At 44.5% G+C, this 20310-nt stretch overlaps 1 protein-coding gene across 4 annotated transcripts in view; it reads left to right on the top strand.

Moving 5' to 3' along the window:
- The first annotated feature begins 12769 nt into the window (after positions 1–12769).
- The window catches only part of HACE1 (HECT domain and ankyrin repeat containing E3 ubiquitin protein ligase 1), a 91805-nt gene continuing 84264 nt past the window's right edge, over positions 12770–20310 (top strand). For 2 of the 4 annotated variants that reach the window (XM_073336880.1, XM_073336881.1), the window contains exons 1-3: positions 12770–13020; positions 17168–17222; positions 18917–19006. In XM_073336880.1, the coding sequence (XP_073192981.1) occupies positions 12801–13020; positions 17168–17222; positions 18917–19006 (365 nt within the window). In that variant the 5' untranslated portion in view covers positions 12770–12800. Of the gene's footprint in view, positions 13021–17167; positions 17223–18916 lie in introns of those variants that run through there. The other 2 variants (XM_073336879.1, XM_073336883.1) reach the window with 2 other exon arrangements.

Genomic DNA, 20310 nt, shown 5'->3' with positions numbered 1-20310 from the left:
AAGGTGGTAGGAAGTAGTCCACAAAGGGCAGCCTGAAGGTGCTCCTAGGTGTCAGACCCTCACGAGGCCCTGGGCTCCCCTACCACCCCGCTCCTGCATGTTGAAAGACCTAATCCCTGACCACTAGGCAACAATTGCCATGAGCAAAGACCATCACAGCCCCCAGTGAACAAAATGGAGTTGACCTAAATGGGACTGAATGGATTTAAAGAGGTTCATCTTTCACTGTGCAAGAGTCATGGTTGGTGAGGAGGCAGAATGGTTTGGAGCCATGACGACTTGGCAGCTCCCAACCTTTCTGCTTCACTGCTGTCATATGGTTGGGGCAGTGTGCATGTCCCTCTTAAAGGAGGTTACCCCCTGCCCCCAGGAAGAGCCCCAGCTGGTGTGGGTTAGGTTTAGGTATGGAAGGAATGGAGCCATGATGGTCCAATAAATTCTAGCACCACTGCTGCCTCTGGTACTAAGCTTTGGCAAGAGGGGTGGTTGCGTCTCAGAGGGCTCATCTGTCATCATGCAGAAGTCCTGACTGATGGTGGACACAGGTGGGAGCTATGATGACCTGTCAACTTCTAGCTCTCCTCCTGTCACCGTTTATATTTAAATGGGTAGAATGAAAGTTTTGCATTTGGTCTTAAAAGTTTCACATTTTCTTACTTTTGGTAGCTTAACTGTCTAACCTTAACAGTTATTTAATTCCCTAGGTTTTTAACAACAACATTAGTAAACTGTACCCTTTAGATTTAACAGGCACCAGTTGGCCAAAGGTCAACTTGTTTCTCTTAGTTCTCCAGGCTAGATATGCATTTCTTTCCCTCTGCATGTTATATGCCCTTGTAAGCATGCACTTCAGAACACTTTTAAGGCAGTGCAAGTCCATTTCTCCAGCCCCCTTCCTGTTCCCAGAAGGGTGTGGATTTTTCAGGAGGTGGAGGACAGGTGGAGGGTTAGGTTTTAAGTTGCTTTAAGCCCCCCCCCTTTTTAAACTAAAATAACCCCCAAGTAGCTTAAACATCTAAAGCTGCTAAACTGAAACAAGCAAACATTCAACGCCTCCTCCCCGCCTCAACAATTTGGTATGGCAACAGAGGACTTAGGGCACTGACCAGGAAACAACTGGCCAACAGACTGATTTCAGGACTGTGGAATGACTTGCCTCAAGAACTAAGGGCCATCACAAACATCACCACTTTCTGCGTCAAGGGTTAGGCACACAACCTTGACCTTGCATCTCTAATATAAATACCTAACAGCTACAATTATTATTATTTAAAAGAGAAACTTCTAATCAAAACAAGTTACTTCCCTGCACATGCTTCTCCTTCTGGGAAGAGGCTGACAGAACAACATGTGACAGATGTGTAGGCAAATTGCTTAATGTCCTTCTAGGTGACAATCAGATACTACAATACTGAGCATGGTCTAAAAACTTATATAGACAACAGACTTTTTAGGGTTGTCCTAGTTCAAGCTGAAATTGGTCACTTAAGATGTGCAGAACTGTAAAACCACCATGCCAGTTACTTCACACTAAACTTGGGGCCATCTTATCCCCGTTGAAAGCCCCCTGTACATGTAAGGAAATGGTGTCCAAACTTTTCCTGTAATGCCACCCCTTACCAGCAATGGAATCTGTCTGCACCCCTCCCCCCATTACTGCACAGCCAAGGCTTCCTCAGCACAGCTTGGGCTCAAGGTGGAGCTGGGGGCAGAACAGGAGAGGGGGGAGGAACTGGGGCTAGAAGTGGAGCTGGCCTAGGGGCAAGGAGGAATGAGGGCAGAGCTGGGTTGGAGGTGGAGCCGAGCAAGGGACAGCTGTGGTTGGAGGGGGGGGCATTCCCTCCCTGCCCCCTATGGGGTCTGGCCTGGCCCCTGCTGTGCACCCCCTGAATGTTCCTCCACACTCCCCTAGGGGTGTGTGTGCGCCCCACAGTTTGGGGACCACTGGAATAAGGTATTCTGCCACTAAAGTAATGTTTTTGTTTGCTTGTGGGGTTATAATCTGAGAGCAAAAGCTCTGCCCCTAAGAACGAGACAGACCGAGACTAAGGCAAGGAATAACCATGTTAAGCTCAGCTGCAAATAAAATAAAAATTGCACCAGAACTGTCTGTACATTTGCATAAACAGAACATGCAAGGCTATATGTAACAGGGACTCAACATCATCATCACAAAACTAATTAAGTTCACTATTTAATACAGACTTGACATTAGTTCTGACCAGATTTTTCAGAACATTGCTATTTAAGGTGAAATAATATTATTCAAATATTACCTTCGTAACAAGTGTTTATAGATTCAGTCTCTCAGGTGGTTTTACCATGTGGTCAAGCACAAGTAACAAAATAGATGGCTCTCTTTTGGTGTGCCTGTGGACAAAATTCTAGGTCTATTCAAAGGTGTTGTAAAGTCCTGCTGTTGTACAAATATACCAATGAGAAAAATCTGTGAAAACAGCAGGTTTCAATTATTTATGTGAGTTGGACCACTCTCACATGTAGTATGATCTGTTATGAACAAGTGCATCAATGTCTGGGTTTCAGCTTTTCTGGAGAAGCTAATTTCATTATTGATTTCAGTTGTGACCTGAAATTTGCCTTGTTAATGTTCACAAGCAGCGATGTAAAGAATGCACTCACATCCCGTGGCTGGGATTGGCACAGCAGCTTGTTTGTTATTTAGCACCCCATGTTAACTGGAGTTCCAGCCCTACAGTGATCTCTCTTCCCTTGACTTGGCCCTCCAGCCAAGTCACTTTTTCCATCCACCCCTTCCAGGGTAACAACGGAAGTTCCCCAAAACATTTTTCTTTCCCACCTTTGGGCAATTCCTCAGCCCGTCCTTGAGGCTCAGTCTACAGCCCCATGCTGGACTCAACAGTACTTAAGATGGGCTTGTATGCCCCTCCCCTGGTAGGGGAATTCAGCCCAGGGACCCTGTATTGAGCTGTTAGGTCAGCTCCTTCAGATGCACTGTGATTTCTCTGGGCCACTTTTTGTGCTGATGGGTTTGCAGATCTACCCCAGGGATTGATCCCATCTGTGTAGCCATTTTCAGTCATACTTCCGGGGAGAGAGAAGGAGCTTTCTAACTTCTCTCTCTAATTGAGCTTGCTCATTCCTTTTATGGGAACCTGTGATGGTTCTTGGGGTACCAAGGACTGTGAATCACCTTGTCATCCTCTGCCTCCAGATAGAGGTAGTTTTGCTTGTGGTGGCTAGGTGTTAGCGACCTAACACCACCAGCCTATTAGCTACTCAAGTACTCTCCTTTGGGCTATGCCAGCCCCATCTTCGCCTTACAGGTTAATTATAGGTGCATCACAGTCCTCAAGTCCCTTTGAGTCATTCCCCTGTGATATCCAGACACTGACATGGGTTACTCTCAGAAATCCCAAATCCTCTGCACCAAAATTGCAATGCATCTCAGTTTTCTGGTTTTACCTTAAACCACCACTTCTGTAATCCCTACAGCATTTGTGAGCACTTACATTAAAACAACAGTAGGCTATAGAAGAAACAATGGAGAGTTAACTAGAACCAGAGAGTGGTGGAAACAAATGGTTACAATATAAAAGAGAATCATAAAACATGACCCTGGGTCTACACTTATCAGTAGTTACCTTTCCTATTTAATAAAGTAGGTTTCCCCCTCCTGCAAACTTCAGTCTGTTGCAGAGCTGGCTGACTTCAGGAACAAGGATCCAATTTTTCATGAGAGCTCTCCAACATGTCTCCTCAGGGAAAAGATGCAGAGGATCTTTCCTTCTCCTCTATTATACTGTTTTTTATTCATAGACAGGACAAACCTCTGCTTGTTGTAATGTTCCATTTTTACCTCCAAGTGGTGTCAATTGTTTGCAGTGGTGTCTGATGGTTTTCCATTAATAGTCTTGGGGTGGAGCAAAGCTAGACAATTGAGCCTTGCATTACATCTCTGGCTAACCAAGTTGGGGTAGCAACTCCCTCCTGCGTGAATGGGCCATCACCGAGACATGTTATCCACTGGTGACTAACTTTTACTCTAAGCATATTTTCAGTATAGTTACATTATTCCTTAAATATTAAGAATAAATGTATTAGAAATGCATTTCACCATGATTGAGTCTTGATCAGTTATCAGCTTTCTGTAGATACCTCACTTGCTGTTCTTGATGGATGAATACCCTGCAGGATGTGCTTGGTGTAGCAGTTTGTGAGGCCTGAGATGAAAGTTGGTTGTAAAGAGCAAGGGATTCTTTGCCAAGGAGCCTCAGGGTCACAGAACCTCCTTCCAACCCTTTCTCCAGGTGTGCTTTATCACTAATTAGGCTAGGCCCACCATCCTCGTGCAAGCAGGCAGGTTAATTTGCCTCTCAAGCCTATTTTTACCCTTTTCATGATGTGTGGGAATCCCATCACAGAGGGAAAATAGTTCTTTGGAGGTGCTCCCAAACACGGTCCTTATTCTGGCAGCACACAAATCTTCTAAGAGGTAATTATAAGATATGGCTAGATCAGAGGCACTTTTAATCAGTCACATGCTGGCTTCTGAACCATGTCACACTAAAACTCCATTACTTCCCTCCACAGGTTTTCTGGTACCTTCTCCACATCACTAGTCTCGTGCTGTAAAGCCTAAAACAACTAGAACAATTTTGAATCACCGCTTAATGATATTTTGACTGCAGTTTTGTTCATTACAATGGCAGGAAAGGGCTGGCTAAGTTAATGACTAACTTTTTTACATGAGTAGTACTATATGGATATTCAGTGGCAAAAACCTACATTAACATGGAGTTAAGTGTTAGAGAGAGAAAGAAGGAGCAGAAGGACCCAGAGATGGATTGAGTAAACAGATTTCTTTATTGTGGTACTTGTTCCCCTCGACCCAGTTGTTGAGTAAGCCCCAAATTAATCACATCACACTCTTTTTTATCTAAGTAAATACGTAAGTACTCACATTTACTACAATGCCCCCAAAACCCTTCTTTAACTATATGAACGCCCATATAATTAATATTAATAGCTATATACTGAATATAATTATACCTGCCCCTGTTTACAGCATTAAACATATTACACAGACATTTTTACCTTGAAGATACATTTCTTTGAGGTAATTGTAGACACAAATTCCCTTAATCAGAAGTTCACAGGGGAGGGAGGAAGGGGCCATGAACCCGAGCTCGTTTATGTAGCTGGGAGAGGAAGGGAAGGGAGAGATAACACTTCTTCACACAAAGGGTATCCTTCAGACAACCATATTCCTTATGCAGCTACAACACTTACCTATCCTTAACAAGCAGGTTTAAGGACTTAAACCAATCGCTAACTATCAGGGATTGGGACATGACGTTCATGTCAGGCAGATTATTTTACATCTGCCTACTGTGAGGTTTTTCTTGCATCTTCCTCTGAAGCATCTAGTGCTGGTCATTGTTGGGAGACAGTATACTGGAGTAGACAGACCTTCAGTATGGCAATTCCTAAATCCCTATAATTTACTATTTAAGTAACCTGACATATTATTTCAAAATTACATCTTTTGTCTTAAAGGAATTAAAGTTAAAGCCAAAAAAGAGGAATATAAAGATAAATATGCTAATAGGAGCTGAGGTTGTCATGAAAATGACAAAGAATGTTATAAAGCATTATTTTCTTCTAACACAGAACGAGAAACTTAATAAGCATAAGGAAAACAGTATTATTCCTAAAGATGCTCAGTTTTTCCAAAAGGGGCTTAATAGTTTTTCACTCCTTCTGAATTTTAAAGTCACAATGGGGGCTGCAGGAAGTGGTGCGGGCCGAGGGATATGCTGGCTGCCCTTCCTGAAGCCCCCATTGGCCTGGAGCTTCAGGCGAACCGCGGCCAGTGGGAACCGCGATCAGCCAAACCTGCGGACGCGGCAGGTAAACAAACCGGCCCAGCCCGCCAGGGGCTGTCCCTGAACAAGCGGTGGACTGGCTTTGAGAACCACTGATCTAGACCATCCCTGACAGGTGTTTGTCCAACCTGCTCTTAAAAATCCCCAATGATGGAGATTCCATGACCTCCCAAGGCAATTTATTCCAGTGCTTAACCACTCTGACAGTGAGGAAGTTTTTCCTAATGTCCAACCTAAACCACCCTTGCTGCAATTTAAGCCCATTGCTTCTTGTCCTATCCTCAGAGGTTAAGAAAAACAATTTTTCTCCCTCCTCCTTGTAATAACCTGTTATGTACTTGAAAACTGTTATCCTGTCTCCTCTCTGTCTTCTCTTCTCTCGACTAAACAAACCCATTTTTTTCAATCTTCCCTCATAGGTCACATTTTCTAGACCTTTAATCACTTTTGTTGCTCTTCTCTGGACTTTCTCCAATTTGTCCACATCTTTCCTGAAATGTGGCGCCCAGAAGTGGACACAATACTCCAGTTGAGGCCTAATCAGAGTGGAGTAGAGCGGAAGAATTACTTCTCGTGTCTTGCTTACAATACTCCTGCTAATACATCTTGCTGCTTTCTACTGCATTAGTGTTCTTTCAATGCTGTGACCCTTATTCGTTAATTGAATTTATGTAAAAGTAAAATAACTGTATTTGGTGCAATTTTAATAAGAAACTTTGTGTTCTTTCCTATTTCAAATATTCAGGCTTTCAAGAAGTGCTCAATTCACTTAACAGCTAGAATTGATACTTTTCAAGGTATTTAATCCTCCTTTCTGGATGCATGTGATTTGGGATAACTATAGAAAAAATTGTAAATTTAAACTCCATGTTCAGCCCAGAAATTTTAAAATAAGAGCTGAAGTACTTCGAGTGGAGAGACTTTATCTTTCTCTGATTAACCGTTGTTTCATCATATTTTAGATATTATTATATTTTTGGGCAAATATTTGGAACACAATAATAGCATACATTTAAATACTTAGGGTTTGAATAATGTCAGGAAGTATTTTTATTTTATTTTCAAATAAATCCTTGAAGTCATAGATCCACATTCATCCATGTCTATCTATGGTGAGGTATCTGACCCCCATTATCTGAGTCTCTGAGCACCTTATAGTCTTGAATTAATTCATCTTCACAGCACCCATGAGGTAAGGAAGAAGTACTATTGTCCCCATAGGGAAGTGAGGCTTGGCCAAGCCACACAAGAAGTCTTTGGTGAAACAAGGAACTGACCCCACATCTCCTATGTTATGGCTTGGAACCTTAACCACTAGACCATCCTTCCTCTCCCTGCCACAGGTCTGTTAAAATGGTCAGTGCTTCCCTTTTTTCTAAGGGCATGCCTTCATTACAATCTTAAGTAGACCTATTGTAACACTGACAGACCCCAGTTGTCGGTGGGTGGGATCGAACCTGGGACCTCTGGAGCTTAGCGCATGAGCCAAAAGCTATGTGGTTCTTAACTAAGGCCATAGAGCAGACTCATTAATCTCTCTCTCTCTCTCTAAGTCAGGAGTCTCAAACACGTGGCCCACAGGCCCCATGCGGCCTGCGGAGCTATTTCCTGAAGCCTCCCCCCACTCTGCCCCTCACCCAGGGCTGGCTCCAGCTTTTTTGCTGCCCCAAGCGGTGAAAGAAAAAAACAAACAAACCCAGCCTGGTTGAGCTGCTGCCGAAGAGGAAGAGAGGCACTGCATGGACCACCGCTGACTTGCCGCCAAAGACCCGGACGTGCCACCCCAATGATGCATGGACTGCCGCCCCTTTCTATTAGCCACCCCAGGCACCTGCTTCCTTCGCTGGTGCCTGGAGCCGGCCCTGCTCTCACTCCCCGCCCAACTGCGCCGTGTCCCTGCTCCTCTGCCTACCTCCCAGCGCTTCCCTCCACCAAACAACTGTTTGGCGGCGCTTAGGACTTTCCAGGAGGGAGGGGGAGGAGCAGGAGCCATGCGCTCAGGGGAGGAGGCGGAGAAGAGGCAGGGCTGGGGCGGGGATTTGGCGAAGGGGTTGGAATAGGGGCAAGGAGGGGGCGGAGACTTTGGGGAAGGGGTGGAGTGGGAACAGGGTGGGCGGGCAGCCTTTTGTATCTTTGTACGAAAAGGTGTCAGTGATGTGGTCAGTGTACTAGTCCTCATGTGGCCCTTGTGGTCATTTGAGTTTGAGATCCCTGCTCTACGTGGTCTCACTACCAGTAGATGGGACAGAACATCACACCCAGGAGGCATGTGGGTTACATACTTCCCTTAGCTGAGGAAGCGCATCCCGAGCTTCAGAAACTTCCCAGTTGAAATCCTGGACGAGCACCCACTTGTAACACCAACAGACCACGGTCGTCAGGATCGAACGTGGGGCCCTGGGAACTCTACTTCATGAGCTAAAAGCCATGCGGCTCTTAAATAAGGCTGTAGAGCAGACTCATTAATCTCTCTCTCTCTAAGTGGTCTCAGTGCCACTAGATGGCACAGAATACCATACCCAGGAGGTGTGTGGGTTACACTAAGTTAGGTCGATTTACAGCCACCTCAGTAATTACTGTGGTGGCTGATGTCCACACTACCTTCCTTCTGAAAGCTTCCACCGACTGAAGAGGAGCAGTGTGGGGGGCTTAGAGCCAGGGCTCTCAACTCTGCGCAGCTCCCCACCATGAGCCCAGCTGCTCCCCAGTGTTTCTTGCCTCCCCACTCCCAGCCAGAAGTGAGGTGGGAGGTGGCAGCTGCCCAGGGCTTCTTGCCTCTGGCAGGGAGATCTGTGCACAGAGTCCAATTGGCCACAGTGCTCCCAGCGGGGAGTGGGTAGCCGGGGGGCAACAGGGCTCTCAGCGGGGAGTGAGGAGCCTGGGTGGCAGCCTGGCTTGGAGGTCAGGGAGAACTGGAAGCAGCCCCCCCGGCAGCTGGCTTTCTTGTCAATTCCATGGCTCCTCCAGGGGAGCCATGAAATTGACAAGACAGCCAGCAGCCTATGTAAGTATTGCAGTGTCTACACAGACATGGTGTTGCCCTAACTACACCAACATAAGCCCTATGCCTCTTGTGGAGGTGGAGTTATTATGTCGGTGTAGTAAGCATAGGTGCAGGAGCTAGGGGTGTTGCTGCAACCCCTGGCTTGAAATGGTTTCCATTATATACAAGGTTTGCAGTTTGGTTAAATGGCTCTCACCACTCCCATTATAAAAATTGTTCCAGCACCGCTGGTAGTACGGCACTTACATTGGTGGGAGCAAGGCTGTAGTGTAGACACTGACACAGTTAGGTCGACATAAGACAGCTTATGTCGACCTGTCATAAATATAAAAGGAAGGGTAAACCCCTTTAAAATCCCTCCTGGCCGGAGAAAAAAATCCTCTCACCTGTAAAGGGTTAAGAAGCTAAAGGTAACCTCGCTGGCACCTGACCAAAATGACCAATGAGGAGACAAGATACTTTCAAAAGTTGGGAGGAGGGAGAGAAACAAAAGGTCTCAGTCTGTCTATATGCTGGTTTCTGCTGGGGATAGACCAGGAATGGAGACTTAGAACTTTTAGTAAGTAATCTAGCTAGGTATGTGTTAGATCATGATTTCTTTAAATGGCTGAGAAAAGAATTGTGCTGAATAGAATAACTATTTCTGCCTGTGTATCTTTTTTGTAACTTAAGGTTTTGCCTAGATGGGTTCTCTATGTTTTGAATCTAATTACCCTGTATGGTATCTACCATCCTGATTTTACAGAGGGGATTTCTTTATTTCTATTTACTTCTATTTCTATTAAAAGTCTTCTTGTAAGAAAACTGAATGCTTTTTCATTGTTCTCAGATCCAAGGGTTTGGGTCTGTGGTCACCTATGCAAATTGGTGAGGCTTTTTATCCAACATTTCCCAGGAAAGGGGAGGGGTGCAAGTGTTGGGAGGATTGTTCATTGTTCTTAAGATCCAAGGGTCTGGGTCTGTAGTCACCTAGGCAAATTGGTGAGGCTTTTTACCAAACCTTGTCCAGAAAGTGGGGTGCAAGGTTTTGGGAAGTATTTTGGGGGGAAAGCTGTGTCCAAACAGCTCTTCCCCAGTAACCAGTATTTGTTTGGTGGTGGTAGCGGCCAATCCAAGGACAAAGAGTGGAATATTTTGTACCTTGGGGAAGTTTTGACCTAAGCTGGTAAAGAGAAGCTTAGGAGATTTTTCATGCAGGTCCCCACATCTGTACCCTAGCGTTCAGAGTGGGGAAGGAACCTTGACACGACCTAACTCTGTAGTGTAGACCAAGCCTGAGTCTGATCCTTCGTTTCATTTTTACCTTTTTCTCTCTTGTTGAAGGCAGCCTTCAGAATTTAAACATCTGCTTTATTTTTATCAGTTATATGTAAAGGAAAACTGAGCCTTAGAAAGAGTGAATTTCCCTTATTCATCATCAGTTGGGTGTTTAGTTTATAGTCTTGTCTGCACAATCAGCATCTCAATTACCTTTTAAAAATGTTGTGAATAAATATGATACAAAAACTAGAAGCCATCTGATAACTTCTAAGAGTATGCCTACATGACAAAATTATGTTGACCTAAGTTACATCAACATGCAGCCACCGCAGTAATTACATTGCTTTTGCATGTCCACACTATGCTCCTTGTGTTGGCGGTGCACGTCCTCAATGGGAGTGCTTGCATTGATTTAACTGTCAGTTCAGGGCACTGTGGGATGATTTCTGAGAGGTAGCAACAGTTGATGTAAGTAATGCAGTGTCTACACTGACACTGAGTTGACCTAACTACATTAACATAGACTCTACACCTCCTGAGGAGTTATTAATCAGTGTACTGGGCAAATTACATCAGTGGGAGCAACAATTTAGTGTAGATGTTTACAGAGTTAAGTCGACAAAAGCTGCTTTACATCGACCTGGGCTAAGAGTTGACTGCAGTCTGGCCATAAACATCTAGAGTTTTGTTTGAGTCAGGATTGGATTGACACCAGATACCATAATTTTTCCTTTTTTAGACTAATCAAAAATGTAAACATCATATAGTCAAATATTTGAAGTTGGGCACACAACACTATACACTTATAGTTGATCATTCTTAACTTCTTAAAATTAGTGTAAGTATGCTAATCAGTTATATGCAAGTACACAATTGACTGTGCAACAGATCAGCTACTTGTGCATACTTTTAACTAATTCTTTTGAGTCAACAAAATAAACACAATAAATGAATGGCTGTTAACAAAGCACATATATGTAGCCTTTCATTTATATTTCTATGTGTAATCATCAGGCTCCAACTGTGTTAGGACTTTCAAAATAGCTTACATGCTACATACATTTTTAAATAAATGTAATTACACAATTTTTATAATGCTGTGAATATTTTTTAAAATGGAGTGGATTTTTCAGCATTGCCAGTACATTTTATCCTCTGGTAAATTACATTTTAATGTCATTTTTCAATATTAAAACTTACTACATCAGTTTATGTATATGTTTGTGTGCCTCCACATCAGTTCTATATTTTCTTTTTTTAACATGAAGTTTCCCCTCAGTCTTTTAGACTTTTATGTATATACAGTACCTAGCTCAATGATCCTTAATTGGGACCTCTATTTTCTACTGCAATAGAAGCAACAAACAATATATTTTGAAAGTATGTATTTTCATATGTTCATGTTCTTTACTTCTCATGTCACTCTATTCTCCATTGCATTATGGTTACTGTTATCAAATCCTGAGGGTTTAATCTCTGTAATAGCTCCCAAATCTGCCCTTAATTCTCCTTTTTCACTGCAGAAGTCCTTTTCCAAGTCAGTGATCAATGTCATCTTCATACCTAACTACTGCAGCCCCTTTCTTTTCAGTATTCTTGATGCTAATATCACTCAAGTTTTCCAATGTCCTTTTGTGAAAATAATCTACTCATCACACCACCAAGGACTTGTCTAACTAAAAGAAGAGACCTACTCAAAGAATTTTAGCAGTATCTTGGGGGCCTGATACTGTTTACACTTACATAAGTCTGACTTTTACTGGGAGTAGTATACTGATTTCAGTTGGACTACTCCTGGCAGTAAGGCGTAGCTCATGCATATTTGCAGGGTTCAGCTCTACACCCAGAAATTGCATAATTCAGTGCAATTTCTGGGTGTAGACCTGAATCCTGCAAATATGCATGTGCCTCTCCTGGTCTTCTAGTGTCTATTTCAGAGTAGCAGCCGTGTTAGTCTGTATTCGCAAAAAGAAAAGGAGTCCTTGTGGCACCTTAGAGACGAACCAATTTGTCTGAGCGTAAGCTTTCGTGAGCTACAGTTGCATCCGATGAAGTGAGCTGTAGCTCACGAAAGCTCATGCTCAAATAAATTGGTTAGTCTCTAAGGTGCCCCAAGTCCTCCTTTTCTTTTAGTGTCTACTATGATCTTTATTCAGTCACCTGCTAGCCACAGTCATTTTCTGTTTCACAACGCACAGTCACCGGAGGACGCAGACTTCTCGCAACAGCACACAGCGCCACAAGCACCCTCCCGCCCTTGAGGACAGGGGAAGGAAACCGAAGGGTGTGCGGGAGGGGGCACTAATAATTCGAGGGGTGCAGGAGCTACAGTGGTGGCTCCCTATAAGCCCCAGGGCGGAGAGTTTGCTCCCTCTGCGCTTCCTCGAGCCCCAGCCTCCGAAGCGCAGGGAGAGAGGAGCGCCCGCGCCTGCTCCGTCCTCACTCACTCCCGCCCCCCTCCCCCGCTGCTGAGCCAGCTCCTACCGAGCTCAGCCCCTCGGCTCCTGCCCCGCCCACAGCTCCTAGCCGCGCCCCCGCTCCTCGCCCCTCCCCCTCCGGCCCCCCGTAGTACCGTTGGCAACGCTGGGTGGGCGGGGCGCTGTTGCGGGTAAGGGCAGCCACTTCAAGGAGGTGCCCTTCCGCCGGTGGGCACGCGCGTAGGAGCGCGCATGCGCCGTGGCTCTGGGACCGTGCGGGTGGGAGCCTGCGAAGAGGGCCGCGGGCCCCGCTCTGGCCGCACGCAAGCGGCGCTGCGATGGGCTGAGGCGGGTCCGCGGGGTTGGGTGGAGCGGCCCCCCCCGCCCCCCCCGAGGATGGAGAGAGCCATGGAACAGCTCAACCGTCTCACCAGGTCCCTGCGCCGCGCCCGCACCGTGGAGCTGCCCGAAGGTAAGAGGGGAGCGGTGCCGGGGGCGGTTCCTCGGTCCAGCGCCGTCCCCCGGCGAGGGGATCCCGCTGCCCTCCGCTGCCCTCCGCTCCCCTAGGTCCCCTATCTAGGACCCGATGCCCCGACGGGCGATAGGGCAGAGCTCCCGTGAGAAGTCCGGGCCCCGCCAGGCTGCTTTTGGGCCTGGGGAGGTGGCTGGGATTCTGAAACCTGGTCTGCACCTAAAATGTAGGTTAATTTAGCTACGTTGCTCAGGGGTGCGAAAAAAGATGTAGTTCGGCTGAGCCAGGGTAGGCACCGCTAGGTGGACAGAACAATTCTTCTGTCGACCTAACTAGCATCTCTTGAGGGGATGGATTTACTACAGCAGTGGAAAAAACCCTTCCCTTGCTGTAGCAGGTGTCCGTGCTACAAGCAGGATAGTAGCGCTTGTAGTGTGGACAACCTTACTGATGTACTGTCCCTGGACCCTACTCCAGGGCTGGTTTTAGACTGTTCTCTGTCTAGTGGCTCTCCCTTCCCCTCTTTCCCTACTGGAAGGGAGGAAGAATTTCTTTTCCTTTTCGCCCCTCGCCCTGTCTCAAGCATCCTTGCTACTTTGGGGGGGGGGTCGTCTTCCCTCATGCTTTTAGTTACTATGATAATACAAACAAATAGTACTGAGGGGAAAGGAGTTAACCTCTGGCTTCTGAAGAGCAGCAGTAAAAACTGAATAATCCTTTTAGACTTGGTCTAAACAGGAAGTTGTACTGACATAAAATCACGCCTTCAGTTATACTGACTGACTTAAACTGGTGCAACTTTGTGTGGACATTTACACAGGTGCTCTCTGAATTGACATAAACAGTTCTATGCAATGTTGTCATAGTTGGGTTGGTCCCAGGCATTAGAGAGACAAGGTGGGTGAGGTAATATTTTTTTCTTGAACCAACTTCTGGTGATGAGAGAGACAAACTTTCAAGGTTACAAAGCGCTCTTCTTCGGATCAGTTTTAAATGGATACTAAAGAGTTCAGGTGCAAAAGTTGCACTGATTTAAAGGAGGTTATAGTAAACTAATGCAATGTCTGTGTGCAGTTAAGCCCTTATTTTCATTCTGCAGCTGTTTGGGAAATCTGTGCAGAGGCATGAGTGTATATCTGCAGACTCAGGAAGATAGTATCTGTTCATGTTTAGAACATTGTTGTAATCTGTAATGGCTAGAAACTTCATTTTTAAATGAAAGCTATAATTCTCAGAAGCTAATGGCTTAGGCCCCCTCAACTTGGCATTCACCAGTAATGGGTAGGCAAATATGTCTTTAAACCGTTTTAATGCAAGGCTTTGTGTCTACTCTGACTTGTCACTCCTTAATTAAAAACAAAACTCTTTGTAGGGCTTTGTTCATTGCTTAATTTTGTTACTAAATATTCAAACTTTACAATTAAATCAGTGTTTTGTTTTTTGTAACTGACAGCCCTGCAAACTCAACCGGGGTTTTGAGTCAAATTGTGTTTTCATCTCCAATATCATCATTAGTAATAATGGTTCTTCAGGGAAAATTATGCCCTTAGTGATACTAGAACATCCCCCAAATCTTCAATAGTAAACAAGTGCTGTTGCTGATATGCAAAATGGAGGAGAATCCAGCTCCTTCACTCTTAGTTGTGTTAGCTGTGCAGGACTAAATGAAGTTTAAAATATATATGCTCTTTGTCTTCAAGTGTATATCGTTCTACACAAAGGTTGAATAAAAAGGTTAGTTTCATGGACAAGGAAGAGTCGCATTGTAAGTTTCATTATTTAGCTAAGTAAAGAACAGATTTCTCTCTTCTTTGTGCTGTACCTGTTCTTTGAATTAATAGGATTTTGTTTACTACTTCCTCTTAAGGGCTAGATTTACCAAAAACTTCACAAAACCAACCCTAAACCACCCTTTCTAAGAGCTTGTCTATGCACAGGTTTTTTTTAGTGATTTAGCTGTGTTGGTTAATTGACATAGTTAAATCTGCACAACCATCTAGTATGGAAGCAGTTACACTGATATAAAGGTGCTTATGAGAGATTGTGCAGATTTAACTGCTATATGTCTGTTTCTAAATTGGTATAGTTAAATTGGCACAAACTGTATATAGAGTAAGACCAGCCTTAAGTTTCCTAGCCAAGTTTAAAATTATGAGAGAAAAGGCATTTACAAAATATATTTCATACAAATTCACCTGTTTCTACTTTATATTCTTTTGTTAATGCTGAATATTTTGATTCCTTCATATCTTATACTATATCAAAAATCAGTTTAGGTATTGCAATAAAGGTTCTGGGTTTTGGGTTTTTTTACGTTTTGAAAGCATTAACTTTTTAAAAAGAATAACATTCCAGTACTCCTGGGGGAATTCTGCACCACTGCACGCATGCGGAATTAATGTCCCCTGCAGATTTCTTTGTTTCCTTGAAGAAAAATGACTTCTAACTGGGAAGCAAAGGGAAGCTGCAAGAGCAGTCATGTGCCCCTCCCCAACAGCACTGGTGCGTCATTTTGGGCACCTGGAGCAGCTGACGGAGAGGTAAATCTTGGGGAGGGGGGGCTGGAGATGCACTGGTCAGTGGCTCCAATTCTTTGCTAGGCTCAGCTGCTAGTCCTGGCTGGGCTGGGGGCAGGGAAGGACAGGACGACTTCTTCCCCTGCAAGGCGGGGTTAGGGCTGGTTCAGACCTACCCCTAGAAACCTCACAAGGTGTGCCTCTCCTCCCGGCATCATTCTTCAGCTGCTGGAGGAGGGCCACTCTGTATGGGGAGTTGCTTCCCAGTCCACCCAGAACCCCCCCACCCGAGTCGCCTGTACCCAGAACCCTCCCACAGAGCATCTCTGCCTGCATCCGGACCCCTACCTCCATTCCCCCTGATGAGCCCACCTCCTCTGCACCTGAACTACCCTGATGAACTCCCTGCACCTGGACCCCCACCCCACTGAGCCCCAACTAGCTGCACCTAGACCCCCACCCCATTAAGCCCCAAACAGCTGCAGCTGGACGCCAAGCCCCACTTCCCCAGCATCCAGCATCCCCCTGCTTTCTGAGCTCATTCCCCCCATACCTCTTCGCTGAACCCCCACCCCCTTCACCTGCACCCAGAACCCCCCCAGTGAGTTCCTGTGCATCCAGATTGCCCCTCACCTGGATCCTCCCCATACTAAGTCCCTCCCCAGTTGGGTCCTGCCAGGCTGAGCCTGCTTGCCACACACCTGGATCAGAGGCCAGACTGGGCATGCATGTGAAACTCTGTCCCTCTTGCTGCCTATCTTGGTGGGCCTGGTGTGGAGGAGCAGGGCCCTAGGGTGTTTCTGGGCCAGGCTCGGGCCTTGCACTGCCAGGGTCGGGTACAGCCTCACCGTTCAGTCTGTGTCCCTGAGCGGGAGGGCTGCTGGGTGATCTCCCACCCGTTGACCTGTGCTTCCCATGGCCATGTAGGCGCCTCTACATTTATTTATTGACAAATAAAATATGCAGAATTTCATAGAATTTTAAAATATTGTGTGCTGAATTTTTATTTTTTGGTGCAGAATTTCCCTCAGGAGTAATTCTACTACAGTGTTTGAACCCAAACACTGTAGATTTGTGCTTGTCAGAACCAAAAAGGTGAAAAGGTCTAGAAACAAAAGGGGAAATTGACTATTTTTCAGTGTATAAGTTGAAACAAAAAAGTCGACAGCATTAATACTATTAGGTAGATTAGATTTAAAAAAAAATCATTTTAGTAACATCAGTAACACAACTATGGAAATAATATGTAAATACAGGAAATCTAGAATATCTTCACTTTTAAATTAACTTGCATGATACTGAGACAATTCAGTAATGAGAACTTAGCAGCAATCTGAAGGATAAAAGGATAGACAAAAATTAAAAATAAAATTAGTAACGTACATTTTTCTTACTTAGGAAGAGTAGTTTTTCACCTACAGTAATCTCATTAATTCATCATATATTTTCCATATAAACAGCAGTAGCTTTTCTTTTAGAATTATTCAATAATTTGTCATATCTATATCTAGGTCTATCATACAGAGTAAAAATTCTATTCATCTACCGTAACTTCTAAAAACAGACAATAATTACTGGATAAATTTACACACAAGATTTTATGGTAACTGAATAATCTAATTTCTGCACAGATAATGAAACTGCTGTCTACACACTAATGCCAATGGTTATGGCTGACCAGCACAGGTGAGTGTTTCTTCCTACAGGTTTGTGCATAAATTACTACTTTTTAAATGATCTTACTTGTAAGGTTACAACCATTAGCCTGTCTGTAACATGCGTCTAAATGGTAATAACTATAAACATCCTCCATAGTAGTAGTCTGCAGCTAAATATTTTTAAGGGCATAGGAAGCAACATGTTTAGTAGAGCTTTATTTATTAAAGTAGTTTTGGCTCCAGGGTTTCTGTTGCTGAGCTGCCATCCAGGGTCACAGAGGCCAGGTCTGTACTACATACTTTCTTTGATATAACTACGTTGCTTACTGGTCTGGATTTTTCACACCCCTATCAACATGGTTATATTGACCTTAACCCCCTGTATAGGCAGCAGAATGTCGGTGGGAGAGTTTTTCCTCCAGACATAGCTATTGCCTTTTGCAGAGGTGTTTTCTGCCTAGAGCGTCTTCTCCAGAAGTGCTGCAGCGACACATCTGCATTGGTACAGCTGTGCTGATGCAAGTTTGTAGTGTAGACCTGCCCAAAGAGAAGATTCTTGCATAGCTGGGGCCCAGCTCACTGAATGCCCAAACCTGCAAAAGACTATGTATATACTTTATGTACCTGAGAAATCTAGTTGACTCAATCCTGGAAATGCCTGTGTGTGCGCTTAAGACTAGGCGTTTGAAGTGGGTCCAGTGATGGAGAAGGAGCCAGTATGTAATGAATACTGGGAGAACAGAACAATGGTAGTTTCTTTGTGAATGAGATGTAGCACTAGGAGTTGATGTACTGTTGGTATTGAAACTCATAGTATCTATCTCTAGGGGAGATTGTCCAACATGTGTTGATCAGACAAGACTGATGGCTGGGGGCCTTCTTAAATGACAGTTGTTTGGGAAGCGGGGAAGCTGTTGGAATCTGTCTGAGGGATGTGTCAAACGAGTTTGCTGCTACTTCCCTACCCCTGTTGAGTTTTGTAGACAAGTAAGAAGCACTGAAATTTGTTGATCTGACATCAGGGTGTATGTTGTTCCTTCTCCACAATATGTTTATGCTGACACATATACTAGAGTTTCAGTTATGCAGCCTCCTGGACACCAAGTCACCAGGTTGTTTCAACCTGAGCCTAATTTGAAATGTGTGTCTTGTAGTTAATGCTGTGATCCATCCAGGTTAATACGGCTGTGTGTCTTACATGTCAGACTTATTCCATAATCATGGAAGTTCAGTCGAACAGTCTGCCTTAAATTTTATTATATTGGCGCTTTTTCCTTCTAAACTTGGTGTATGCATAGGGAACTTGCCAGAAATGTGGACAGGGAACATGTAGAGGAGTGGGGAGAAGTATTGGTATACATTTATTTATAATTGCTCAAAGCAAAGTCAGTGCTTACCAGAGTAAAGAAATGTCTTGAACATCTTGTCCTAGTCCACATTAATGTACATCCAAAATAACCACACAATATGACATATTTGTTGATGTCAGTTTGAACTAGGAAGTGGAAGAGTGAGGGGCATTGCAGGTTAGTATTCAGGTATTTTAACTGAGCTGTGGAGCCCTGCTTTGTTTATAGGCTGTAAGGGAGAAAAGTGGTACACTGAGATGATGGTAAAACAGATAAAGTATTCAGTCATGCAAATGTTTTGTGATGTGTATCTGAAAGTGGGTAAAACTATCTTTAGACTTTTTTCCCTAACACACAGTTTTATCTGCTTAAGGTCTGTTTCAGAGCTGCTGTCAAATTCAAAATTTGATGTGAATTATGCATTTGGACGTGTGAAGAGGAGCTTGCTTCATATTGCAGCAAAGTAAGATTTAGCACTTTTAAGTTGTCTGGGAGATCACTTAAAGGATTACATTACCACAGAAATCTAGACCATTAAACGGGAAAACCCTTCAGTGCATATTTGTTGCTATATTTTTTCCCTAACCTTTCTTGAATTACCAGTGTGCACACTTACCCCTTCAAGAATAACTTTTAACACAAAACCAGGCAGCTTACACTCAGGATTTCAAGTGGGCTTCCATATCCTGACAAGCTTGTGGATAGGCAACATTAACTACTGATGGTTGCTTTTTCATCCTTTTTGAAATAGGACTGCTGTGGGAGGAATAAAGCCTGTTTACGGTGTATGTTGGTTAAAGAGTTACCTCTGCAGTTGCTAGCTGCCTGAGCTTTGCTATTCCAGACTTGCTTTTTCCCTCTGTAGTAGACAGTTGGCTTTTTTTTGGGAAGCATTCAGTCATTCTGTCTCATGATAATGACATCAAGGAAGTGAGAAGCGCTGCACTATTCATTAGGTGCTTTGCTGTCATAATATGGTGGGTTGGTACTTTGCTCAATTATGAGCAGACAGGGAAGAATTTTAGGCTGTATGCTGAACATTTCTATCCAGGCTGAAGTCCTTGCCTGTAAATATGAAATGCATGATGACAAAAATATTCTCGCGGGTGTTTCTGGGTATGTGTTGTCAGTTACTCCTCCCATCGTGAAAGCTACGGCAGACAATCGTTTCGCGCCTTTTTGGCGTGCAGACGCCATACTGCTTTCAGGAGATGGTGCATCGCTGCTCTCTTGCTACTATGAATCCACCTCTCATCTTCCTATGTAATCTCTACTATCTACTCTTTCTCTTCCTCATCGAACGCTTCCGCCGCCAACTCTGCTCTCCCGCTATTGCCGCGCTTCTGAGCTTCTCCATGTTGTCTGTCCTGGGCTCCCACTACAGAAACTACAAAAAACAACCATTTTCCTCCTTTTTTCGGCTACCGTGAACCGAACAGCACAGCTTCCTCTGCCACTCTGCTCTCCTACGTTTCGTGCCCTTTTTCTAGGATTACCCATGCAGGTGCCATAGCCATGGAGCCCGATCAGATGTCCGCTGCAGTTTTGACCATTGTAAATACCTCGCGCATTATCCAGCAGTATGTGCAGTACCTGCAGAACCAGGCGAGGAAGTGATGATAGCGCGATTACTATACTGATGAGAACATGGACACAGACGTTCCTAGAAGCACGGCATCTGGCGTTTGGGAGATCATGGGGGTGTTGGGCCAGGTTCATGCCGTGGAATGCCCATTCTTGGACTGGTGGGACCACATAGTGTTGCAG

The sequence above is a fragment of the Lepidochelys kempii genome, chromosome 3 (assembly GCF_965140265.1).
Source record: "Lepidochelys kempii isolate rLepKem1 chromosome 3, rLepKem1.hap2, whole genome shotgun sequence".
Classification (NCBI taxonomy): Eukaryota; Metazoa; Chordata; order Testudines; family Cheloniidae; genus Lepidochelys; species Lepidochelys kempii.
Note: the sequence above shows the minus strand (reverse complement) of the source record. Positions and strands in the feature narration are given on the sequence as shown.